The sequence below is a fragment of the Camarhynchus parvulus genome, chromosome 6 (genome assembly GCF_901933205.1).
Source record: "Camarhynchus parvulus chromosome 6, STF_HiC, whole genome shotgun sequence".
NCBI classification, from domain to species: domain Eukaryota; kingdom Metazoa; phylum Chordata; class Aves; order Passeriformes; family Thraupidae; genus Camarhynchus; species Camarhynchus parvulus.
The window spans coordinates 9,353,957-9,374,141 of NC_044576.1; the positions used below are offsets into that span (position 1 = coordinate 9,353,957).

The following is a 20,185-nucleotide window of genomic DNA, read 5'->3' on the forward strand; positions in this document are numbered from 1 at the left end:
CTGGGAATGGCGTGTGTGGGACACAGGGATAGGAAGGCAGAGCAAGAGGGAAAGGGAGTGAAGAAAAGGAGTACTCTCTCCCAGAACCAGGTGTCAGTTTCTATCCTGTCTACCCTACAGTCATTAGGCAAGATCACTCATTTTCATGCAGGAGGCATTTGGTTGAATGTTGAGGAAAAAATGGACCCTCTGTACAAAACCCCACTACCTTGTGTACGTTGTTCCTATGAATTGAACTAACCTTACCTGTAGAATGCCAGCTGAAGTGCTACTTGAATGTAGGCATCTGGGCTAAACTTCTGCTTCTTAATGAATTCCTTTCCATAGTGCTCAAACTTGTAGGCTATAAAATCCAGATTTTCCACGGCCCTGGGAAACAAGCAAAAGCCAGGGGTAGATGTAAAAATCTCATAGAATTGTTAAAGTTGGAAAAGAACTCTTAGATCATCAATTCCAGCCTTTAACCTACCCTACCTTGTTCACCACTAAACCATATTCTGTCTCATTTCTGTTTGCAAATAAAACCCAAAGTTCCCTCTTAGAGGTGAGGGGTCTCCTGCTCTGCAGACAGTCCTGGCCTTTGGTAACTTGTTCCTAGTCAGTAAATTTTATTCATACAGATTCTACACCAGGCTTGTTATCTGCAGCCATAACTGTAGCACTAAAGTCTGTTCATTTGAGTAGGATATCTTTTTTTAAAAGCAAACAAACAAAAAAAAACAAACCAAAAATCCAGCAACCTCCTCTCAACCTTAGTGTTTCCACCCCTGAAGCCTAAGCAAGGGTCTCCTTTGTTCTTCCCAAATTTCTGAGAGATTTACTGGTGTGAGAATTGGGTGCGTTTAGCACCTGATGAAGGCCCTAAGCTCCTTGCAAGATTCAATTTAGAGGACTACTACCTTTATTTAAAAACACAAAGGAGTTATTCTGCATCCTGAATGTTCTCACTCATATGTATCTTTCTAGACACTTTGAGGTCTAATGCAACCACACTGGACATGCTTACAGCTGATGATGCAGACAATGTGTTAATTCTCTAAAAAGACATCACAGGCCTGAATGTTGAGAAAAAATTCTTCTTGCTGCCCGCACCCCCAAAGATCATGCAAATCTTTGACAGCCTGGAAACAGAGTCAAAAAAACTAGACTTTGTAGGAGTAATACGAATGTAAACAAATTACGTTCCTAAATTCAAATTGTTTATTCAAACCAGTTGTATTCTACTGTCCTCTATATGTACCCCTATTGCCCTGGCTTCAGATTGAGTCAGCTCAAACCCATAAAACACAAAAAACCAGTGGACCTGTATTGTTTGCATCCTGTGCAAATACAGGCAAGCTGTTTTTCCAGTGGTTTTGAGAGTCCCTAATATTTACATGGCAGTAAAACAATGGTAATGCAATTCCTGAATACAGACAAGTAGCTCCAGCCCATAAGGGTCCTATCCTGCCCAGAGATGCTAGGTATGTGCAGCTTGGTAAGAAGAGGAGGAGCAGGAAGGCAGGAGGCCCCCACGGAGGAAGCCCATGCAATGTGCTGGGTAGTTCCCAGCATGCAGTCATGGCTGAGAAAGATGAGGCATCTGTCCTACCTTTGGAGTTTTTCTGCTGCTGATGCCAAATGTGTCTGAATATCAGGGGAACACTTCCATCTCAGTCTCCGTGGAGCAGGAAGCTCGCTCACTGAATCAGCTCGGACTAATTTCTTGGAATTTTCTTTTCTGTTGTATGTGAGACGGAAGTCATTAAGGTCACAGGAATAATCCATTTATTAAACACTGCTCTTTTAGCAGGTGAATTACTGCTTTTCATCTGTTTTATGTGTCTTAGTGCCCCTGTGACCAGGGGAAATTTGCCACTGGCGGAGGCTTCCCAGGGGCTGGAGTGGGTGTAAAATGTACAGAAGGGAACTCACATGTGCCTGAGCAGGTATTCAGCACACTGCACCATGACGATGCCATCGAAAGGGGAATGTTCACACACGGTCCCACAGAGCCCATCTCTTCCTACCACAAACTAAACAAGGAGAAGGATAGATGCAACATACACAGGGAATAAATCGTGTTCTGGGTAACTTATCCATGATGAAAACCTGACAAAGGTGCTAAGAAACCCTGTGGTTTTCTTATTGCTCATATTAGGAACTTCCTTGCCCTACAGATCAGTGGGTAACTTACAGATTTACTGCAGGAGACTTGCTTGTCCTGTGAAAGGTGTTGCACTGAATTCCTTACATGCTGCTCTTTGGAACTGAATCCTGTGAGAATGCAAATGTTATCAATTCCCAATGGAATCTGAAACTTTTATTTAGCATCTGCTTTATGGTGCATAAAACCCATCAATGCAAAGACAGGCCAGGGTTCTCCTTCCACTTTTGAGGACAATAAAACATCTGTGTCTGGGAAATCCTTAGGATCCCATTTTATTACAAAGCTCATCCTTATTTGATAGCTTTCTCATAACTTATTTTGAATATTTTATATTTAGATGCTTTCTTCATTTCATTTCCCTCTTATTTATCTTCATTCTTAATTTCATTGTGTACACATGGCACTGCTGATGACAATTTCTAGTTCTGTGATACACCCATGCAATTTGTAACTTCTGCATCTCATACAGAAGCAGATGTCTAGGCCAATACTGCAGCTTTCCTGTCCTTTTCCTGGGCTTTTCCCCCCATGTGTTTTGAAGTGCATTTGGCTGGACTTCCCTCACTTGCACATTTGTATCACATCCTGCCTCCCTGCTTTCCATGAGGTTTTCAGAGAAGTGGATATGATGCAAAAAGCTCACCTGGACATTTTCTGAACCATTACTGCAGAGGTGAGGAAGAATATGGAGAGAAAAGCCATTCTCACAGTAGAATATCTTCTCCTACATAATCTGTGTTTGCATAAAAGGAAATGGGATCTTATTTCCTTAAGAATTTCTCTTCACCTTTGAATTACTTTGGCCTGAATACACCAGGACAGATTAAGCTCTCTCACGCTCTATGCAATTTTATTTGCTTTCTGCTGCCTTATGATAGTAGACAAAAAGAAAATGTTGTTTATTCTCATCTGCTTGAAATATCTCAGTACTCGACCCTGCAAATAACAGGTCTCTAACTTTTCTAAAGACAAGTGGTTTGTTCTTCAAAAGAGTCTGCTAATAATGTCATTTGCAGTGGCATTAATCAGGAATGAGTACTGAAATGTATTTGCTCTTGGGTGAGTTGGTGCAAGTGGGAGAACAGATGGGACACAGAACAGAGAGCTCAGTTGAGCTTATGGATCAAGATATTCTGGCCTTGGTCAGGTACAGATTGTGGGATAAGCAATCATAGATATGAAAAGAAAAACTAGAGAAGTACGGCATATACAGCTATCAAGTTTTTTGAAGCTATGTGGTTTTGTAAGGCTGCCAAGTAACACATACAGTAGGCTGATTGTGTAACAAGTGGGAAATTGTTGCTTAAGGAGGTAACTGCTTGGGGCTACAAAAATATATAAACTGATCTGTGAAAACAATAAAGCACCTTCAACTTCTTTCTGCCTTGACTTCTCGCATCCTTCCTTCAAAGTCCCATCTCTCAGTTGTGGCAATTATTTTAGGGGTTTCTCTTTTCATGTGGCTGTTCTTAGACACAGCAAGAGCAAAAGGCATTATGCAAGCAATGTATCAGTCAGGGTTTTTTCAATTTTTCATAAGGTGTCAACATTGTTGACAGTTGGGAGATTAATACATTGCTTCTCTCTGGGTCTGTTGCAAAGTGTGGAAATAACAGTGCGTCACTTTAAAATATGATGATCAAAATCTGATGGGGAAAAAGGCTGGAGAAGTCAATACTTAAAGTCTCAACAAGGATGCCATTAAATGAGTAAACAGTCTGTTAAGTGAGGATCTAAACACATGCCAAATTATTAGCAGTAGCATTTCTAGGATGTCAGGAAAATGCGTAAGAAGGGGAAACAGAAAAATATTGTGCTTTTTTTTTTTTTCATTCTGGGATACTAGGCCAGCATTTTCATTCCATTTGACTCAGTGTAGAAAAATGTATTGTTTTTTTATATCCAATGTCTACCTACTCATGCATCTGAGTATCTGTGTTATCTCAAGAGCAAAGGGCAGCTTTGGAAAAGGTGAAAGTGTCCCTGCTTCCCCCGCTTTGCAAGGGACAGCCTTGCTCACACCAAACTTGCCCAGGCAGATGCTGGCACCACCTTGCCCTCTTTCTCCCACCTGACTCTAAGTGGTCGCCACCATCAGGCAATGTGCAAGCAATGTCACAGTGCTGTAAGGTTTTTACCTGCATAGGTTTGTCATACCAGCGATTGGCCCCGTTTTTATGGTAGCCCCCTCCATGCAGCATGTGAAGTGCCATGTTTGTGTTGTTGAGTTCCGCCCCACTGGGGCTGTCCAGGCACACCAGGCATATGCACCGTTCAATCATATCTAGAGAGTCGCGGTTGGTGGAGTCTGGGGATAGAAGAGTGAAATGTTCACATCCTCTTACCTCTGAGTACAACACTGACTGGGGAACCCTCTGCTTTGGAGAGCACTGAAGATCTGAACCTGACTCTGCAATGAGCTGGTGTCTGCAGAGCTTCTCTCAGCAGCAGATCATCTCAGTGCAAGGGAACATTATACCAAGGCATTAATTCCTGCGTTAACTTTTGTAACTCTGTGTATCTCTCACATGATTCAATAACAACCACTTTCTTTTTCTGCCTCTCATTTCCTTGAAATAATTATATTACAAAATAGATCTATTTTACTCTTAAAGCCAGCATTGCTTACTTATTTTATAAATAACAGTTACAGAGGACAGGTGGAAAATAGAAAATTTCAGAGCTCACGCTATTGCTGCAGTATTCTGCTCTGGAACAGCAGAGCTGAGAGTGTTTTTGTTTTGTTCCCTATGAAAACCCTTTTCAGAACAAGCAACAGCAGGGTCTATGTTGGTTTTGTCTTATTGTATTAAAACCCTCTTGTCTGCCCTGTCTCTGATTATTAGCTTATATTGCCTACATCATGTGAGGAAACATCTGTGGATGAGGTTTTGAGGTTTAGTTTTTGAATTTGGTTTTGCCAAAACCATGGGTTGCCATGTTACAGTACTCTTCTGTCACTACTGTACTGCTGAATAAAATGGGCTTTTCTGGAACTCTTCCTGTTTCTTTTCCCTATCCTGACACTCTTATATGGTTGGACTGCTGGGGGTATTTTTACCTTGTCCTCAGTGCTTTCCTCCTTATTTATGGTATATTTATGTGTTTCTCAGTTTCTTTGTCTAACTCAGAAATATTACAAAGGCTCAGGGTTTGTTTGCATCTGAGGACCAGTTTGAAGCATAGGAAATATTTAATTGTGACCACTTCTTACAGTTCCTCATTGAAAAGATAGAAGTGTGCAACCTATAACAAGAACTTGTTTCATTTAAAAACATATAAAATCATTAATTGCTGTTATATGGTTGTTAATAAGATCAAAGGAAAAAGGGCTTTCAAGCATCAACACAAAATTCGTTTTGCTCTTAACAGATCAGCTTTCATCTTCTGGTTTTGCTAGATTTTAGTGTAAATGTAAACTTGTTTCAGGATGTTCTCAACAAAAGATATCAATTCAGATTGATCAAAACTTCTTTCAAGTCTAGGCTAAGTTCAACAAATACATGCTCAATTCAGAAAACTATTTTAGCTGAAAGAATGGAAAATATTTAAAATTAAACAATTTGCATTTGAAATATGGGGCCATTTCAATATGTGCATGTTTTCAAGGTTTGCAAGTCTGTAAAGTGGCTGATTGCCTGGAAGAGCAGCATTTTTCATCGTAAGAAATAATGCACCTTTCCAGAAGGAGTAACATAGGTTAGTCAAGAGCTAGAAAAAACCCAGACACTTGTTACCATCCAGGTTCATTCTTCAGATGCTGAAGAAGAAACCAAATATGCAAGAAATTAAAAATGTGTCAAGAGATGGAGAGGCAAGTAATAGCAGTGACTGAGAAGGAAGAGAGGGAGCTGTGGCCTTGTGCAAGCTATGGTAAGGTACTGCCCATTGCTGTTTGGTGGCTCCTGCAAGGCAGCATTAGCAGCTGGGGCCCAAGGGACAGAGATGGTCAGTCTGACTTCTTGCAGGCTCCCTGGGGACCTGGTGGAGTGCAGAGTATGGTGTGTCCCCTTGCCAACAGAAGAGTCCTAGGGAAAGCAGCTGGAGCACCTGCCAGCTCCTACAAAGGCTTGAGCCAGGAGATTGTGTTTGATGGGGCGTGCAGAGAGGTTGCTGCCCTGCAAAACGTGAACACCAGCATCCCTTGGGAGTGTCTTCAGAAGCATTCAGAAGCTTTAGAAGAGAGAAGACACATCCCTGTCCACTTGGCTCTAAAGCTTTTCTAGTGTCTCATGCTTGCAGGGCTGACTGTAATTGTGGTATTTTTTTCATTGATGGTCTGGGTGCTTCAGTACAAATGCTGAAAAGATCCTTGTGAATGGAACTTGCCTGGTATACATCAGCTTCTGGTGCTTGCAGACAGGCATCTTTGAGGAAAAACAGCCTGGATAGTGATTTACAAACTGCTCACAGCTTGCTCAGCATTCTGCTTTCCACTGTTTGATAGGTATTTTCTATATATTTCATTGTGGCTGCTACCACACATCTTTGACAGATATGAAGCCCTTAGACTGACATATGGCTTCAGAGTATCTGGAGTCTAGGTATTAGAGTGAATAAAATTAAGCTGTGCCAGAAACAGAGAAGCAGAGGAAAGATGCCTTTACAGAAGGAAACAGACATATCCAGAGGGCTGATCAAACACTGAAAAATTATCATGTGAAGCAGGCAATAAATTGCATGAGAACTCATGAACTATGTCTTGGGATTGAAAATATCTGCAGGAAGAGATAAAACAAAAGAGAGTATGACCAAGCCTAAAGCCTGCAAGACTTTTCTTCCTTTCTAATGCACAGTTGCATTGAATTGGCCAGCCAGCTGTTGGTTAGTTGGATTTTTTAAAATTTAGTCTTAGAAAGAAAAATATGAGAAGGCAATTTTGAATCAAATTCAAATTGCAGTATGCATGGGACTGTAGCCAGTCACTTCATACAGAATTCACTTCTGGTACTTAGGAAGAGCAAGCTAGTTCCTCAGCCTGAAGGCAGTTACAATGCTGAGTGTGTTTATAAATCAGTGATGGCTGGGTTTATTACAATATCTTGGACATTTTCTCACATAGAAGACCTGTGCTCTACTTGCAGGTCTGTGCAGGCCCATGGATATAACTCCTTCATAGCCTCTGCAAAGCACTGCACAGGTTTTCTGTCCCAAAGCATTCTCTCCTGCCCTGCCCAGCACAGACCAGCTGTGGAGTGACCCTTTCACCCACACTGCTTCCCAAGTTCTCTTATTTATTGTTGCAGGAACACTTCACCATCACAGATAAGAAAGGAAAAGGCTGTTAATGATCATATATCCATGTATAACAGCAATGCATTCATCTATATAGAAGGGCTGTGCTAACATGAATGGTCTGGGATGGGATTCCTGCTTAGATTAGAGAAGGCTCACATCATGGTGCTATGAGGGTTACTAATGCAGAATCCGATTTTCTTCAGCTGCATAACTGAGTTGTTTGCCTTCTGATTAAAACTAATGTTTTGGGAAATGCCAGGCAATCTAAAAACACTATGGAGAAGGTTTTGCTAGTTTTTGTTGATTTTTCTTTTTGTTTTTCTTTTGGATGATATAGGTTAACAAAGATATTTTTGCTGGAAGTTTCAAGGCACTGGCTGTTATACTTAGTATGGCATGGAAATAAATGATTAAGTGTTCACCTCAATTTTCATTAAAATAAGTTTATTTTTTTGTCTCCTTTAAAAAGAAATGTTGGGAAGAGGTAGCTTAAAGATGAGACTAATGCTATATAATATTGCTGAAATAATGGCCAGGACTCACTCTGTGTGTATCTGTACTAAGTTTTATAATCACAGATAAACTTGAATAAGAAAAGGGGAACCTTCCTTAGGATGATAAATTTATTTTGAGACTATTGGCAACTCTTGTATATTCCAGGGCATTAGTAAAACAGCAATATTTTCTGTGGCATTGCTGAACTGAAGATAAAGAGATGAGTTAATGTTTCCTTCCGGATTAAGAAGTAAATACTTACTACATGTAAAATGGTAAAAAGAGGGCGTTTTTTTCACTTAGCCTCAGGATAAAATACATAAGGTGTGATGTGATGTGATGTGATAGCGGTCACTAACCCCACCCTTTTTCATCTGTTTCGAAGTTTGACATTCAAGTCCAGAATCTGAGACAGCTAAATGCTGCCTGTTGGAAAGGAGAGAGAGAGCAAGTCCCCAGATAATAACTGGTGCCATCTTTCCTAGATAGTTAAGAATTGGTTGAATCAGCCCTGGTACCTTCTCCATTGATTAGAGAGAGTACACAACTAGATTCAATAGGTGTTTAACTTGCAGCTGCTTTTGTTGGATAAGATCAATAATATCAAATAGTTGCCAAAAGCTAAGAGGATACATAATTCCTATTGGTACAAAATGGACATAAAGAAAGAGACAAATCACAAAATCTGACGTAATGTAATTTATGCAATGAAAAACAAAGAATGGAGTGAGAGTTATTACATGACATAACACTTAAACATACACAGCCAAAGGGGTCAAGCTATTTCTGCTGCTCCCCTGGCAACACACATCTTATAGAGTTTCCTACTGCTGCAAAAATTCAGCAGTGGGGTTGCACATTGTCCTGTGTTTGCTGTGATGTTTGCTCTCAGCAAAGAAAGGCAGTGATGGTGAGGAGGAAGATGATGAAGAGAAAGCTGGGGTTGCTGCAGCTAACCTTTCATAAGGGTCATCCTGGCCTCTGCCCACTCTGTTCTTCCGTCCGTTGTCAGCAGGCCAATTGGAGGCAGCATTTCCTCTTCATTCTCTGCCATTTTTGCTATCTTTTGTAACTGAGTGAAAAGATCTCCCTCACTGAGACGACGGAAATTAATGACAACATCCAAAACAAAAAACTGCAAAAAAATTACAGAAGTCAGAAGATCAGTCACAGGTGGGTTGAACCCTTTGTGGTCCAACATTTTGCTGTCACCTGGGTAGATGCTGAGATGCTGAAGTCCTGCCTGGAGAGCCAGGCCTACATGCAATGCAACACAAAACCACTGGGGAATGAATGGCCCAGGGCTCAGCTCTCCTGTGTTTTGACACCAATGTAAGGGCCATAGGGGACTTATATTGTGTGTTGGACTCAAATAAAATACACACTATTTGAATAAGCTTTAAAAACCTTGGAGAGATAAAATCAGACAGTATGTAAGTAATTTTCATGGTATTATTTGTTTAAACATAACCTAGCGAATCTAGAAAATTTCCCATGCTTCCTGGAAAAGCAGAAAGCACTTCACTGGAAGTTACTTCCTCATTCCAAGAGCACCTGCAGGCATGGCTCCAGTACTGCAAACAGTCAAGCTGTGCTATAAGTGCTGAGCCCAGGGAACAGACTCTGCTGCTCCCTGGTAATTACTGGTTGGGGCAGATTCACTCTAACACTCCAGTATGTCTGCCTGCACCTGTGTAAACTTCTTCAGGCATAGCTTAGGGCCCCTACATGGTGTCTGTGCCATGCATAGGTGTGATGGTGGTATAGTTGCCATGAACTTGACTGTGCCAATACTTGACTGTCATGAGAAGAGCATTTCCAGCAAATGCACTCTAATAGAATTCTTTTTTCTCTGTGGTTTCATCACTGTTTATTAAACACTTTTGTTTGAAAGAGAAAGCAAATAAATTCTGCCACATTCCTCCTTTCTGCATCACTGTACTTGGAACATTATGTGGTCCAAGGACAAAAATGCTGCAGAAGCATCTTTTAGAAATATCAACTGCAAATGCTTGGTAAGAAGTGAGCTCATACATAGCACACTAATTGCATTTCTGAACAGAGATTAGATTTGGCTCTTCTGGAGTGAATTTAAGCAAATTAAAAAATATAGAAAGGTATGAAAAAAGGAAACGAATTTACCTGATTGTTACAAGCAACAATGATGTGCTCTGGTTCTGGCATTACATTGCTTTTCTGGGCCACGAGGGTATCTTTGGTAAGTCCTGGAAGACGATAGGAAGAAAAGAGTCCATAGTATTGCTTCATGCAGAGAGGATGGCCAGACAGCTGTCCACGAGAAAAGTCAGTAGGTATAGCATGGCTGCAGAGAAAGAGAAAAACAAAGCCAGAGGAAAAGAGGGGAGAGACAGAAAGGAAAAAAATCTTATCTGTCCTTTGTTCTGTTACAATTAGATCAGGTATAACACAAATTGAATAATAAAATGAGATTACAGTATAAGGGAAATAGATGAATTCCCATACCAAAGTTAAGTACATCATTCCTGGCAGCTTCATGCATATTCATTAAGCAATTGCATTATCATCTAGTGGAAATGGAAATGGCAGGTCACAAGCAGCTTTGCAATGTGCATGGGAAGCCTGACTAGCTGGGACCCCAGAAACCTGGCAGGATGGAAGTCAGCAGAACAGCTGGGAAAGAGCAGCACCTCAAAGAAAGGCACTGATGAAATTCCCTGCAAATCACAGCAGTCATGTACTGTGCTGACTGGTTAGTGTGTGTGAGAGGGCCTTCCTTGACAAACAGGAATGACTTGGGCAATACAGTCAGAATTTCTGTTTTCCACAGGTCCTCACTTCTCTGCTAATTTTCACTTAGACCCATGGAGTACTATGTGCTGAAAACCTATTATTTTTTTTTGATTGGAAGGTAGGTGAAACCAGCATCTCTTTAAAACTTCTTTAGTGGCCAAGGGAAAAAAAGAAGAATTATCACAGTTGCAATTATGATTATAGATTGTAAAATACCCCACTGACACTGCAGCAGGAAATAATGGTGCTGCTGGTCAGGAGAGGCTGCAGAGACCACAGGAGGAAGAAAATCTTACAGTGCAGAGATTTTCCTTCTGCAGAAGAGGATTAAGCTTCCAACTTGTCAGACAGGGGGAGGGGTAAAGAAGCAGGCAAGGAAGTTTACTCTCATACAGCTTATGAGGGGTAATATTTTATGCTAGTTTATCTTGGTTAACCATGCCATTAGAACTGTTGCAGTTCTAAACCAGGGATATTTGCTTTAGTTCCCAACTCTCAAATTCTCTGTATCACTTATTTCCTTGTACAGGTGCATAATACATACATGATTTGAAGAATCATGTATTTTCCCTGTGTTTTTATTCAGAAAGTAACAAAGTCATAAGTAGCTTATTTTTACTAGCTACTGAGCCAGCCTTTCTATGGTGCGACTTCCCTCCCCTGCTGGGATGTGGTATTTCTCTGGGGGGAGGGAGGTGGGACAGTGTTGTTGTAAGTGGAGAGTGCCAGGAGGGGTCTGCAGGCTGTGTAACCACAGTGCTGCTGCCCTTTGGGTATGGGGAGCACAAGCTTCCTCTTGTGTTCTCAGTAATTCTGTTAGGCAAATTGTCTGTGCCCTTTTGGGCTGCACGGTGCCTGCCAGAGTGATGACTGCCAGCCATCAAAAAGGATCTTTCTTCAATCTGTTACACTGCAGGAATACAGCAGAAAGGGCAAAAAATATTGCTGAAGCACTTGTCCTGAAGCATGCTGGAGCCCCAGCCCTTCCCCATGGGGAGAGGTGCAATACAGCCCAGCTTTGTACTGAGAGCAGCCTCGAATCAGAAGCCTTGGATACTCAAGCTCTCCTTCCAAGCCACTTACGTGTCCAGTAAAGCTTTGTAGTCTTGCACTCCTGAAATGAGATTGGCAGCAAACCTGCAAGTAGCAGAGAGAAGTGACATCAGTCTTTTGTCATTTGGCAACACTGGGCTGTTTCTGGGAGACAGAAGATAGCCTGAATGATTGATGACACGGCATAAGGAGAGAAAGTCTTCTGGCTTGGCAAGAAGAGCTCCCTGCCCCCACTCAAAACCTAAATTAATTCATGTCAAGAGAAATATGAAATCCTAGAGGCAGTCCCTTCAAATGGTTAAACAGACTACCACAGGAGGAAGCCTGAAAGTGTTTATTTAGAGAATGGGAGCAGAGACTGAATATTCAACAGAATCCTCACATGGGTTTCAATATCAATACGCATAACCTGTCCAGAGTTAGAGTACTTCCTGTCCTAAGCAGATATTCTTTTTGCAGAGCTGTGGACAGGTGTATTTTTTCCTGACATTGTCCGTTTGCACTGTGTCAGAATGGGAGGTTCTGAGAAAAATATTTCCTTGTTAAAGCATGTGCATTAGAAAATGCAAAGTGGAGTTTTTTTGAAAGCTGTGTGCACAATAAATTTAGTAAGTAATGAATGAAAGCATTTTTAGTTATGTTTAAAGTAAAGTAAAAAGAGGCATTAGCTGTCTATGCAAAATGTTAAAACAATGCATATTTGTTTCAAGGTTCTGGCTGTTTTATAATAGCATAAATTCATATGCAGTTAATTATTTCAGTAATGAGCAGCTAGAGAGTACTAAAAGCAAAGAGGAAAATTGCACTATATGAAGGTAGATTTTTTCTGTTTTAAAAGGAAGAATGTTTTGGCAAAGGCTGAAGAATGGAATCCTGTTTAAGAGTGTCTGGAGAGGTATATTCTGTGCTTGGATACGTGCTTACCTTCTCATTTTTGAAATGATAGTAATTGCCTACAACAGCTCAAAGTAGAAAGATCAGTTCAGAGCTGGGACTGATGGGCCTGAAGGAAGCAGTGTTCTTGGGGAAGAATGATTTCTGAATTCTTATTCTTAGATTCCCTGTGTTTCTGGTGCCCTTTTGTGCATGTGAGAGGGACAATTTAATGCCAGCGTGGCCTTTTCAGTTTGCAGGGTGGCTACAAGTCATAGTGAAGCCATATTAAAGATTATTTCCTTTGAAACTGTGTGTCAGAAATTAGTATTTTTTTTTTCATCACAAAGTGGTTTACTTGAATCACGTACAGTAAAAAGCTTTGTAAATATTCCTTAAAATATAAATCCCTTGGCATTTTTTTCATGCAATGAATGTAATAGTAATGACATCATTCTTTCTGAATATCAGTATGAGTTACTCCAGAAACACTGCCCTCAGTCAGCCGGCCTCATAGGAAATCACTTTAATGCCTACAGCCCTTATTTTTTAATGAAAGTTGTCTTTTTGCAAAAGCCGTACATTTAAAATATCCTTTCATTTAGCAAAAGCTGCAAAGTCGTAATACATTACCTCAGCTGGTCATTTATGTCCTTGAAATGCTGACGAGCAAAGATAATTGCAGGGCTGGAATTGACTGGAAGAGCCAGGCGGTTGTTGAGGTACATGTCATCCAGCCAGTAGTGAAACACCTGAGGGAAGGGGACACCACGTCTTAAAGCTGCCACAGCACACAGAAAAGCAGTCTGGGGTGAGGGGACGCTGCCTGGTGCTCCTGGTGTCAGCCATGGGCTCTGATTAATGGAGCTGCTGAGCATTTTCAGTCTGGGCTCTGTGACCTCAGCTCAGCAGAAGTCAGCCGCAATTCCATAATCCTATTTCTCAATCAATGGCAATTTACAGTGTGTTCCATTAAAAACTACACAAGCTCCAGATTGTGGTGCTTTGGGTATTTTGTTGTTTGCTTCTCTCTACAACCAGAAAATATTTGAATACAACAGGTTAACTCTTGCATAGCAATTAGAATATGTTTAAGAGAAGGCCAGGGTTTTACCAGTGATGCCTTTTCTCAGGGGGTTCAAGTATTTGTGAATAATGCCAGGTGCTCCATTGCTAGCCATCAGATATTGTCCTGTAGCAAGACAGAGCAGAAGAAAAATTTCCCAAGCCTAATGGTTCAGTCCTGCAGAGAGTGGCGCATGGATAGGGCCCCTGGAGAATTCCCTTTGTGTCCACTGACACAAATGCAGATTGCTGATTCTTGACCCAGACAGACACACATTAAATTTCTAACCATTTTTATTGAAAACACGGATGAACAGTAACTGCATTCCTTCATGTCTCAGCAGAGATTGAAGAATCATTATTTGGAAAATTGAGGCTTTCAAAAAAGATCAAATGGCCTTTCTAAGAGGGCAGGCTTTGCATAAGGTAACTATAAACAAAAACAAAATTATGCAAAAATAATTACAAATGCATGCATCAGTTGAAAAAGTTTTCCTCCAAGGTATTTCATTGCTGTTAGAACAGATGCTTCCCCCACAGTCTCTGGAGTCTTTGGGGGAACATGCTAGAGGTATACTCCTGGCAAGTTAAATTCCATATAAAACCATTTCTAATTTACCTTAAGAATCAAGTATTTATTTTAATAGCCAGTATTTAAAACTGTCACAATTTCAGAAAATGCTTACACATCCTTCCTCTGTAATTTTCATGCTATAAGTGTTCAAATGAGCAGTTGTCTTCAGGAATATTATTTCTTATCAGGAACACTTTTTAAATGCTGGTTAGTTTAGCCACCATGAAGTTCTGTGATCACAATATGAAAATAATATTGGGCAGCATTTAGTTCACAAATTAAGCACTGCTTTTAAAATGAAAGCACTGACAGCACTGTAGCCTTTTCTCCCTGACTGTAGCAGCAATTCGATTGAGTTTTTGGTGTGTCACACAAAAGGGAGAGCCACAATTCACTGACATCAGTAACAAGCCTGAAGGGTTTCACTGAATCCATAGAATTATTTTCCTTGTTGGAAAGGAAGGACTTCAATAAAACTCTAATTTTCAACTGCCATATTCTAACATGGTTAATAAGGGCAGGATGAACTGCGACTTTGTGGAACGGTAAAATCCACTTTAGCTGTGGCTTACTACTTTGCCTACCTTGGGAAGCAGAAAGCTGAACTTTTGTAAAGGCAAAGGTCTCAGCTTGGTCTGTGTGATAGATGTACATAAATATACATGCATGTGCATATTTGGCAAAGTAACTACATTGGTATAGTGTGACAATGAATGGCAAATAATAGTTCAGTTTTAAAAAACTAATTCCTATAATGAAGTATTCCATTCCAGAATAATCAGAGTGGATCAGAACTTTGTGTAGATGGCTGTCACATAGATTTTGACATAATTTAAAAAATCTAGCCTATTACATCTGAAATATTCCTTTGTCAGGATGACGCTTGTTTGCATTGACCTGCTGAAAGAAAACAATGATTGCATAGAGAACATCAGAAAGAACTTGTAAATATGCGTCATCAAACACAGAGATTATTTTTTCTACTGCATTTGCTTACCCAGTTTACTGTCTTTTCACTTCTTTCCTCAAGCATTTTCTGCAAGGATTCCCCCAGGCCTCCTGCAATTCCAAATTTCTCCACAATGGCCTTGGTCTTTTTAAATTGCCCCTCTGGCACCAAGTGTTTCATGCACTGTAGGTACATGTGTAAGGTCTGCTGCAGTGGTGGAACTGGAAGTTTTGGCACTTCCTAGTCATTAAAAAGAAATATATATTGGTGAGTAATTCTACTTGTTTCCAATCTGTCCTCTTTTGTTTTCTTATTTTTTTTACTTTTTTTGCTGATTAATAGGTTATATCCCTTTTAAAATGAATTTCTTCTGTTTTAGCAGTTGAGAGGCCTGATTACTACAAATGTACTGTTGGTAGGCTTTCAAATGGATAGAGCAGTGGACTAGTGGAAAATTATCAAGGACACTATTCCTTGGTAAAAATTCTAGAAATCCTAGGATGAAGAGGCATGATGCAAGCAAATACCCTGAGCTAAGCTCTAGGAAACCTGCAAATATATTACAAAATAATAAAATAATATCTTAATATATTTTCATTAGTAAAAAAGTTGTGATTAGCTTTTGGTTAGCAAAACCATGGTTAATACTTTTCTGGTTGGTAATCTGAATGGTTCAGTGGCACAGTGATAGAAGTAGAAAACATGCAGCTCTACCTGTTTATTAGTACTGGTTATGTACAGTCCTCAATAAGCTTCTACTTTACCCTGCCAAACCTCTGCTGTCAGTCAGTCTGGAACGCCCTTGGAAGGCTTGATAAAATGTTTCCATTTATACTTCCATTATCCTTACCCTGTTTGGAGCAATAGTATCTGGGAAGAAAAGAGTTCCATGCTGTCCATGCAATTAAGTTTCCTTTGTTTTTAAATTTAGAATTAACTAAGTGAAGTGTAATTAGTAATTTAAAAGCCAGAGCAATTATTGGGACACACAAGACTTTGGACCTGGTTAGCATAAGAAATTTGATCATCAGGACGCCTTGGCAAGAACAAACAGAACTTTGAGGATTAAATCAAGACTAACTGAAGACTAACTGAATCAAGACTGACTAACTGAAGACTAACTGAATCAAGACCTACTGAAAAAGAAAAGTACATCAAGACTTCTGCAAGTAAGAGATGTTGTAAAATATATGTCTGTTTATGTGATGATTAAGCCAATCATTGTAGTAAAAAATTATTAGCCATCCTAGAGTAGTAAATAAGCATATGTAGTCCACAATCAGTTTGGATTCTGACCAGCTCTCAGTCTCCCCATCTCTCTCCATTGCTGACAATTGGTGCTCTGTGTGAGGAGAAGGAACAGCCCATCTGGCTGCAACTGGCAAGCCCCTGGGACTGATCATGATGGTGAGAGAACCGCATTTGGGCCAAGCTGCCTCACCAAGAGAAGCCCTAGAGGGTATCACAAATGCAGCTCATTTGGCATTAAGGTTCCTGATGCAAAAAAACCCTAAACAGTCCTTCATAAATATCAAACAGGGTCCACAAGAGCCCTATATGCAGTTTGTAGACGGATTAAAACAAAACTGGAGCAAGAGAAGCAAGAGAAGTTATCAAGCAAGAGAAGTTATACTCAAATTGGCCATAGAAAATGCCAATGAGGATTGTAGTCACCTTTTGAAATCTTTGCTTCCTGAACCTGAGCCCACTTTACTCCAAATGATACAAGCATGCAACCACTGGGAACAGCACAACACACCACGGCAATCACCTATGAAGTCATGGAGCAAGGCATAGCGGATGATTTTGCTGTCCTGAAATTAACCCCTGGAAAACAGCTGGTTTGTTTTGGCTGTGGGAAGTCTGGACACATTAAAAGAGACTGCCAAAAAGCACAGAAACCCAAAGCCCCAGGGATATGTCCTCGCTGTTGGTAAGGCCCCCACTGTGCCACTCTAAGTTTCACCAGAATGGCCAGCCTTTACAGGGAAACTCATCTTGGAGTGCAGAGCAGTGCTGCACAAAACCACAAACCCCACAGCTGACACAGCAACCAGGAGCAGCTGCCAACTTCCAACAGCCCTGCCCACTGGACAACAGTCACTGACTTGCGTGCAGCCATCCCAGGCAGCACAGGACTGGACATATCAAATGATACCACAGTAACATTACTCGATTCATCTGTTCATTTGCTTCCCACAGGAGTTTTTGGACCACTGGAACGGCATATGGAGGCTTTGATCATAGGCAGATCATCCACCTGGACAACAGGGTTGTTTGTTCTCCCTGGGGCTATTGACTCTGACTTGCTTGGGGAAATTAAGGTCATGGCTTGGACCCCCCAGCTGCCCTGTGTGGTCCTGGCCAGAAGCCATATAGCCCAACTAGTACTTTTTCTGGCAGCGCCCCTACCTGCACCCTGATAGCTGAACCAGCAGGGACGGGGGGGTTTGGTTCCACAGGCGTCCTGCAGATTTTTTTGACACAACATATCACATCTCAGTGTCCCACATGCCAATGCAAAGTGACTTTGAAAGGCAGGGACATAATTTTAACAGGACTCCTTGGTACTGGAGCAGATGTGACTTATGTCAAAGAGGCAATGGTCCAGTGATTGGCCATTGCTGTCTGTACCTCGAGTGCTCTTGGGCGTGGGTGGGAATAGTCAAAGCTTGCAAAGACAACACTTGGTGCACGTTGCAGGGCCTGATGGGCAGATTGCCACAGTTAAACCTTTTGTGCTGTCTGTCCCCCAGTTTTTTGGGGGAGGGATGTGTTGACACAGTGGAGAATTTTTATGCATTCAGATTTTGTACAGGAGTCATTGGAAGCCTCGACACCCTCTGCAATGGTCCCTGGCTGAAGTGCCCCAGACACTTTGAACCATTGGAAGGAGCAGACCAGCTATCAAAGGTGACTCTTGATACAGACCTAAAGCCCTGAGGGACACCTTGCCTTAGTCAAACCAGTTATATTTCCAGTTACTTGCCTTTTTAACAATGTATTTTCTTGTTAACTTTTCAGTAAAGCTATTTAGTATTATATAACTAAATTTTTATTGTTTTAGCCCTCAACGTTTGTATCCCATTACCTTTATTAAGCCAAACTTAAATCCATCACACAAGCAATCTTTAAAAGCTGCTGCAGGGGATGTGCCCCCCAGCCTGGCACCAGCCAGCATGGTCTAACCTGCAGAGCAGGCTGAAGTTATAGCACATCAAAATACCAACTGATGCTGCATACTATCCCAACTATGTTAACATTTACCTTCTAATTTTAGTAACTTGTGATTTGTGATTTTTAACAGGATTGTTACTAGAAAATTTCAAAGGAGTTTGTGTAAAAGTGGTGTCTTCCTACATATTAATAACACAGCAAAACTGCATAGTTCACTGAGAGTAATTAGGTAAGTTGTAAATTCAAGATTCTTTAGATCACATTCAAGACAAACTTTGAACTTTATTTGTAGTAGTTATTTGAGACTCAATTAGAACTAGTATATAAAACTCCACTGTCAGCTTTATTAACTGCTTGCTTTTTACTCCATAGTTTCAATGAGGTCATTTTATTATAAATTTTTCAGAACAGATGTCATATAACAGTTAAACATCAAGGTAAATGACAAATTTTCAGTAACTTTTTTATAATAATAGAGTTTAAATACGTTAATTCTTGTTAAGATTAATTTTTGTTTAGTCTCAGTGATGTTAACTTTAACTTCGTTTAAGTATATTTTTGTTATATTTTACTGAAGTTAATTTTTTGTGAAGTTGATTTTAAATTTTTTTGAAGTATACCTGTTTCATTTATGATATAATTCCTTTACTATATGAGTGAATAACATAAAGCCTTAATGAATTTTGTCAACATTTGCTAATTTAAATTATGAGATACAACTATTTTATTATAGAAATAAGAACAACTTTTGCTATTTTATTTTTTTAAGTAGTACTGAAGAATGAGTAAAAAATTTCATATTATAACTGCTATTAGTTGTGATCTGTTTAATGGTCTTTGTTTTACTACTATTTAGCTAAAGAAAAAATGACAAAGCCAGCTGTTTTACAAACCTTCACATATTGTTGTATAGCTATTTATAAGACATATTATTTTTCTAACTACTATTACTAAGAGATTTTTCAAATATATTAAAGAGACTCTTCCAGTTAAAGCCTGGACCCTGACCAAGTCCTAGACTTAACTAGTAGAGAAATATACCAATAAAACCAAGTGTTTTCTACATCAAATCTATACTCAAATCATTCTGACTTGCCAAATTTGGACCTATAATGGCTAAACCTCCTTTTAAAGTGAACTTGGAGGGCTTACCCTCCAAGCCCCCACTTTAAAATTGCTTTAAAAATGAAGCTTGCCAATTACTACAGAGTCTAAGTAATAGTACAATATCTAAGAAATTGATAGTGCATTATTTTAAATCACCATTCTATTTTTCATGTGCTGCTAATTGTATAAATTATTTGATTTATTTTTACTTAGTATAAGTTTATTGTTTTACTTTTATGTTGCCTTCATAATGAGAAACACACATCCTATTAAAAAAAAAAAAAAAAAATAGGGGGGGATATAACTTCTCCAGAACTTTAATATTTACAAAAAAAAAAAATTTAAAGCAAATCCAATCAAATTTGACACCTTGCCCTCCTGAAGCACCCTTGGAACCCCAAGAATTAGAGCCCCTGGGTTTTGTGAAAATGGATTTTTGTGTTAATTTTAAATACACAGAAAATACCAGTCTAAATGTTTCTCCCTATCACTTCATGTATAAGAATCAAACCTTTTGCTGCAATTACACTTCTAGCAATGTTTCTAAATCCAGTAATGACCCCCCTGTAGCTGCCATCAGGAAAGTTTTTAGTTTATAAAGATCAAGCCTGAGCCTTTAGTGGCTAAAGTTTTTAGCTAAAAGATTCTTTTTAAGATGGGTATGTATGTGATGATTTTCATAATAATTGTATAAATTGTGATACCTTGCTTGTTTCAATGTGTGCAGAGATAA

At 39.9% G+C, this 20,185-nt stretch overlaps 1 protein-coding gene across 1 annotated transcript in view; it reads right to left on the reverse strand.

Annotated features, from left to right (window-relative positions):
- The window catches only part of CHAT (choline O-acetyltransferase), a 31,576-nt gene that overhangs the window by 9,820 nt on the left and 1,571 nt on the right, over window positions 1-20,185 (reverse strand). The window contains exons 2-10 of the mRNA XM_030951422.1: window positions 15,217-15,408; window positions 13,214-13,332; window positions 11,738-11,791; window positions 10,025-10,205; window positions 8,840-9,017; window positions 4,288-4,457; window positions 1,915-2,015; window positions 1,592-1,720; window positions 247-369 (exon numbers count right to left, since the gene is read on the reverse strand). Of these exons, the coding sequence (XP_030807282.1) occupies window positions 247-369; window positions 1,592-1,720; window positions 1,915-2,015; window positions 4,288-4,457; window positions 8,840-9,017; window positions 10,025-10,205; window positions 11,738-11,791; window positions 13,214-13,332; window positions 15,217-15,408 (1,247 nt within the window). The remainder of the gene's footprint in view (window positions 1-246; window positions 370-1,591; window positions 1,721-1,914; window positions 2,016-4,287; window positions 4,458-8,839; window positions 9,018-10,024; window positions 10,206-11,737; window positions 11,792-13,213; window positions 13,333-15,216; window positions 15,409-20,185) is intronic.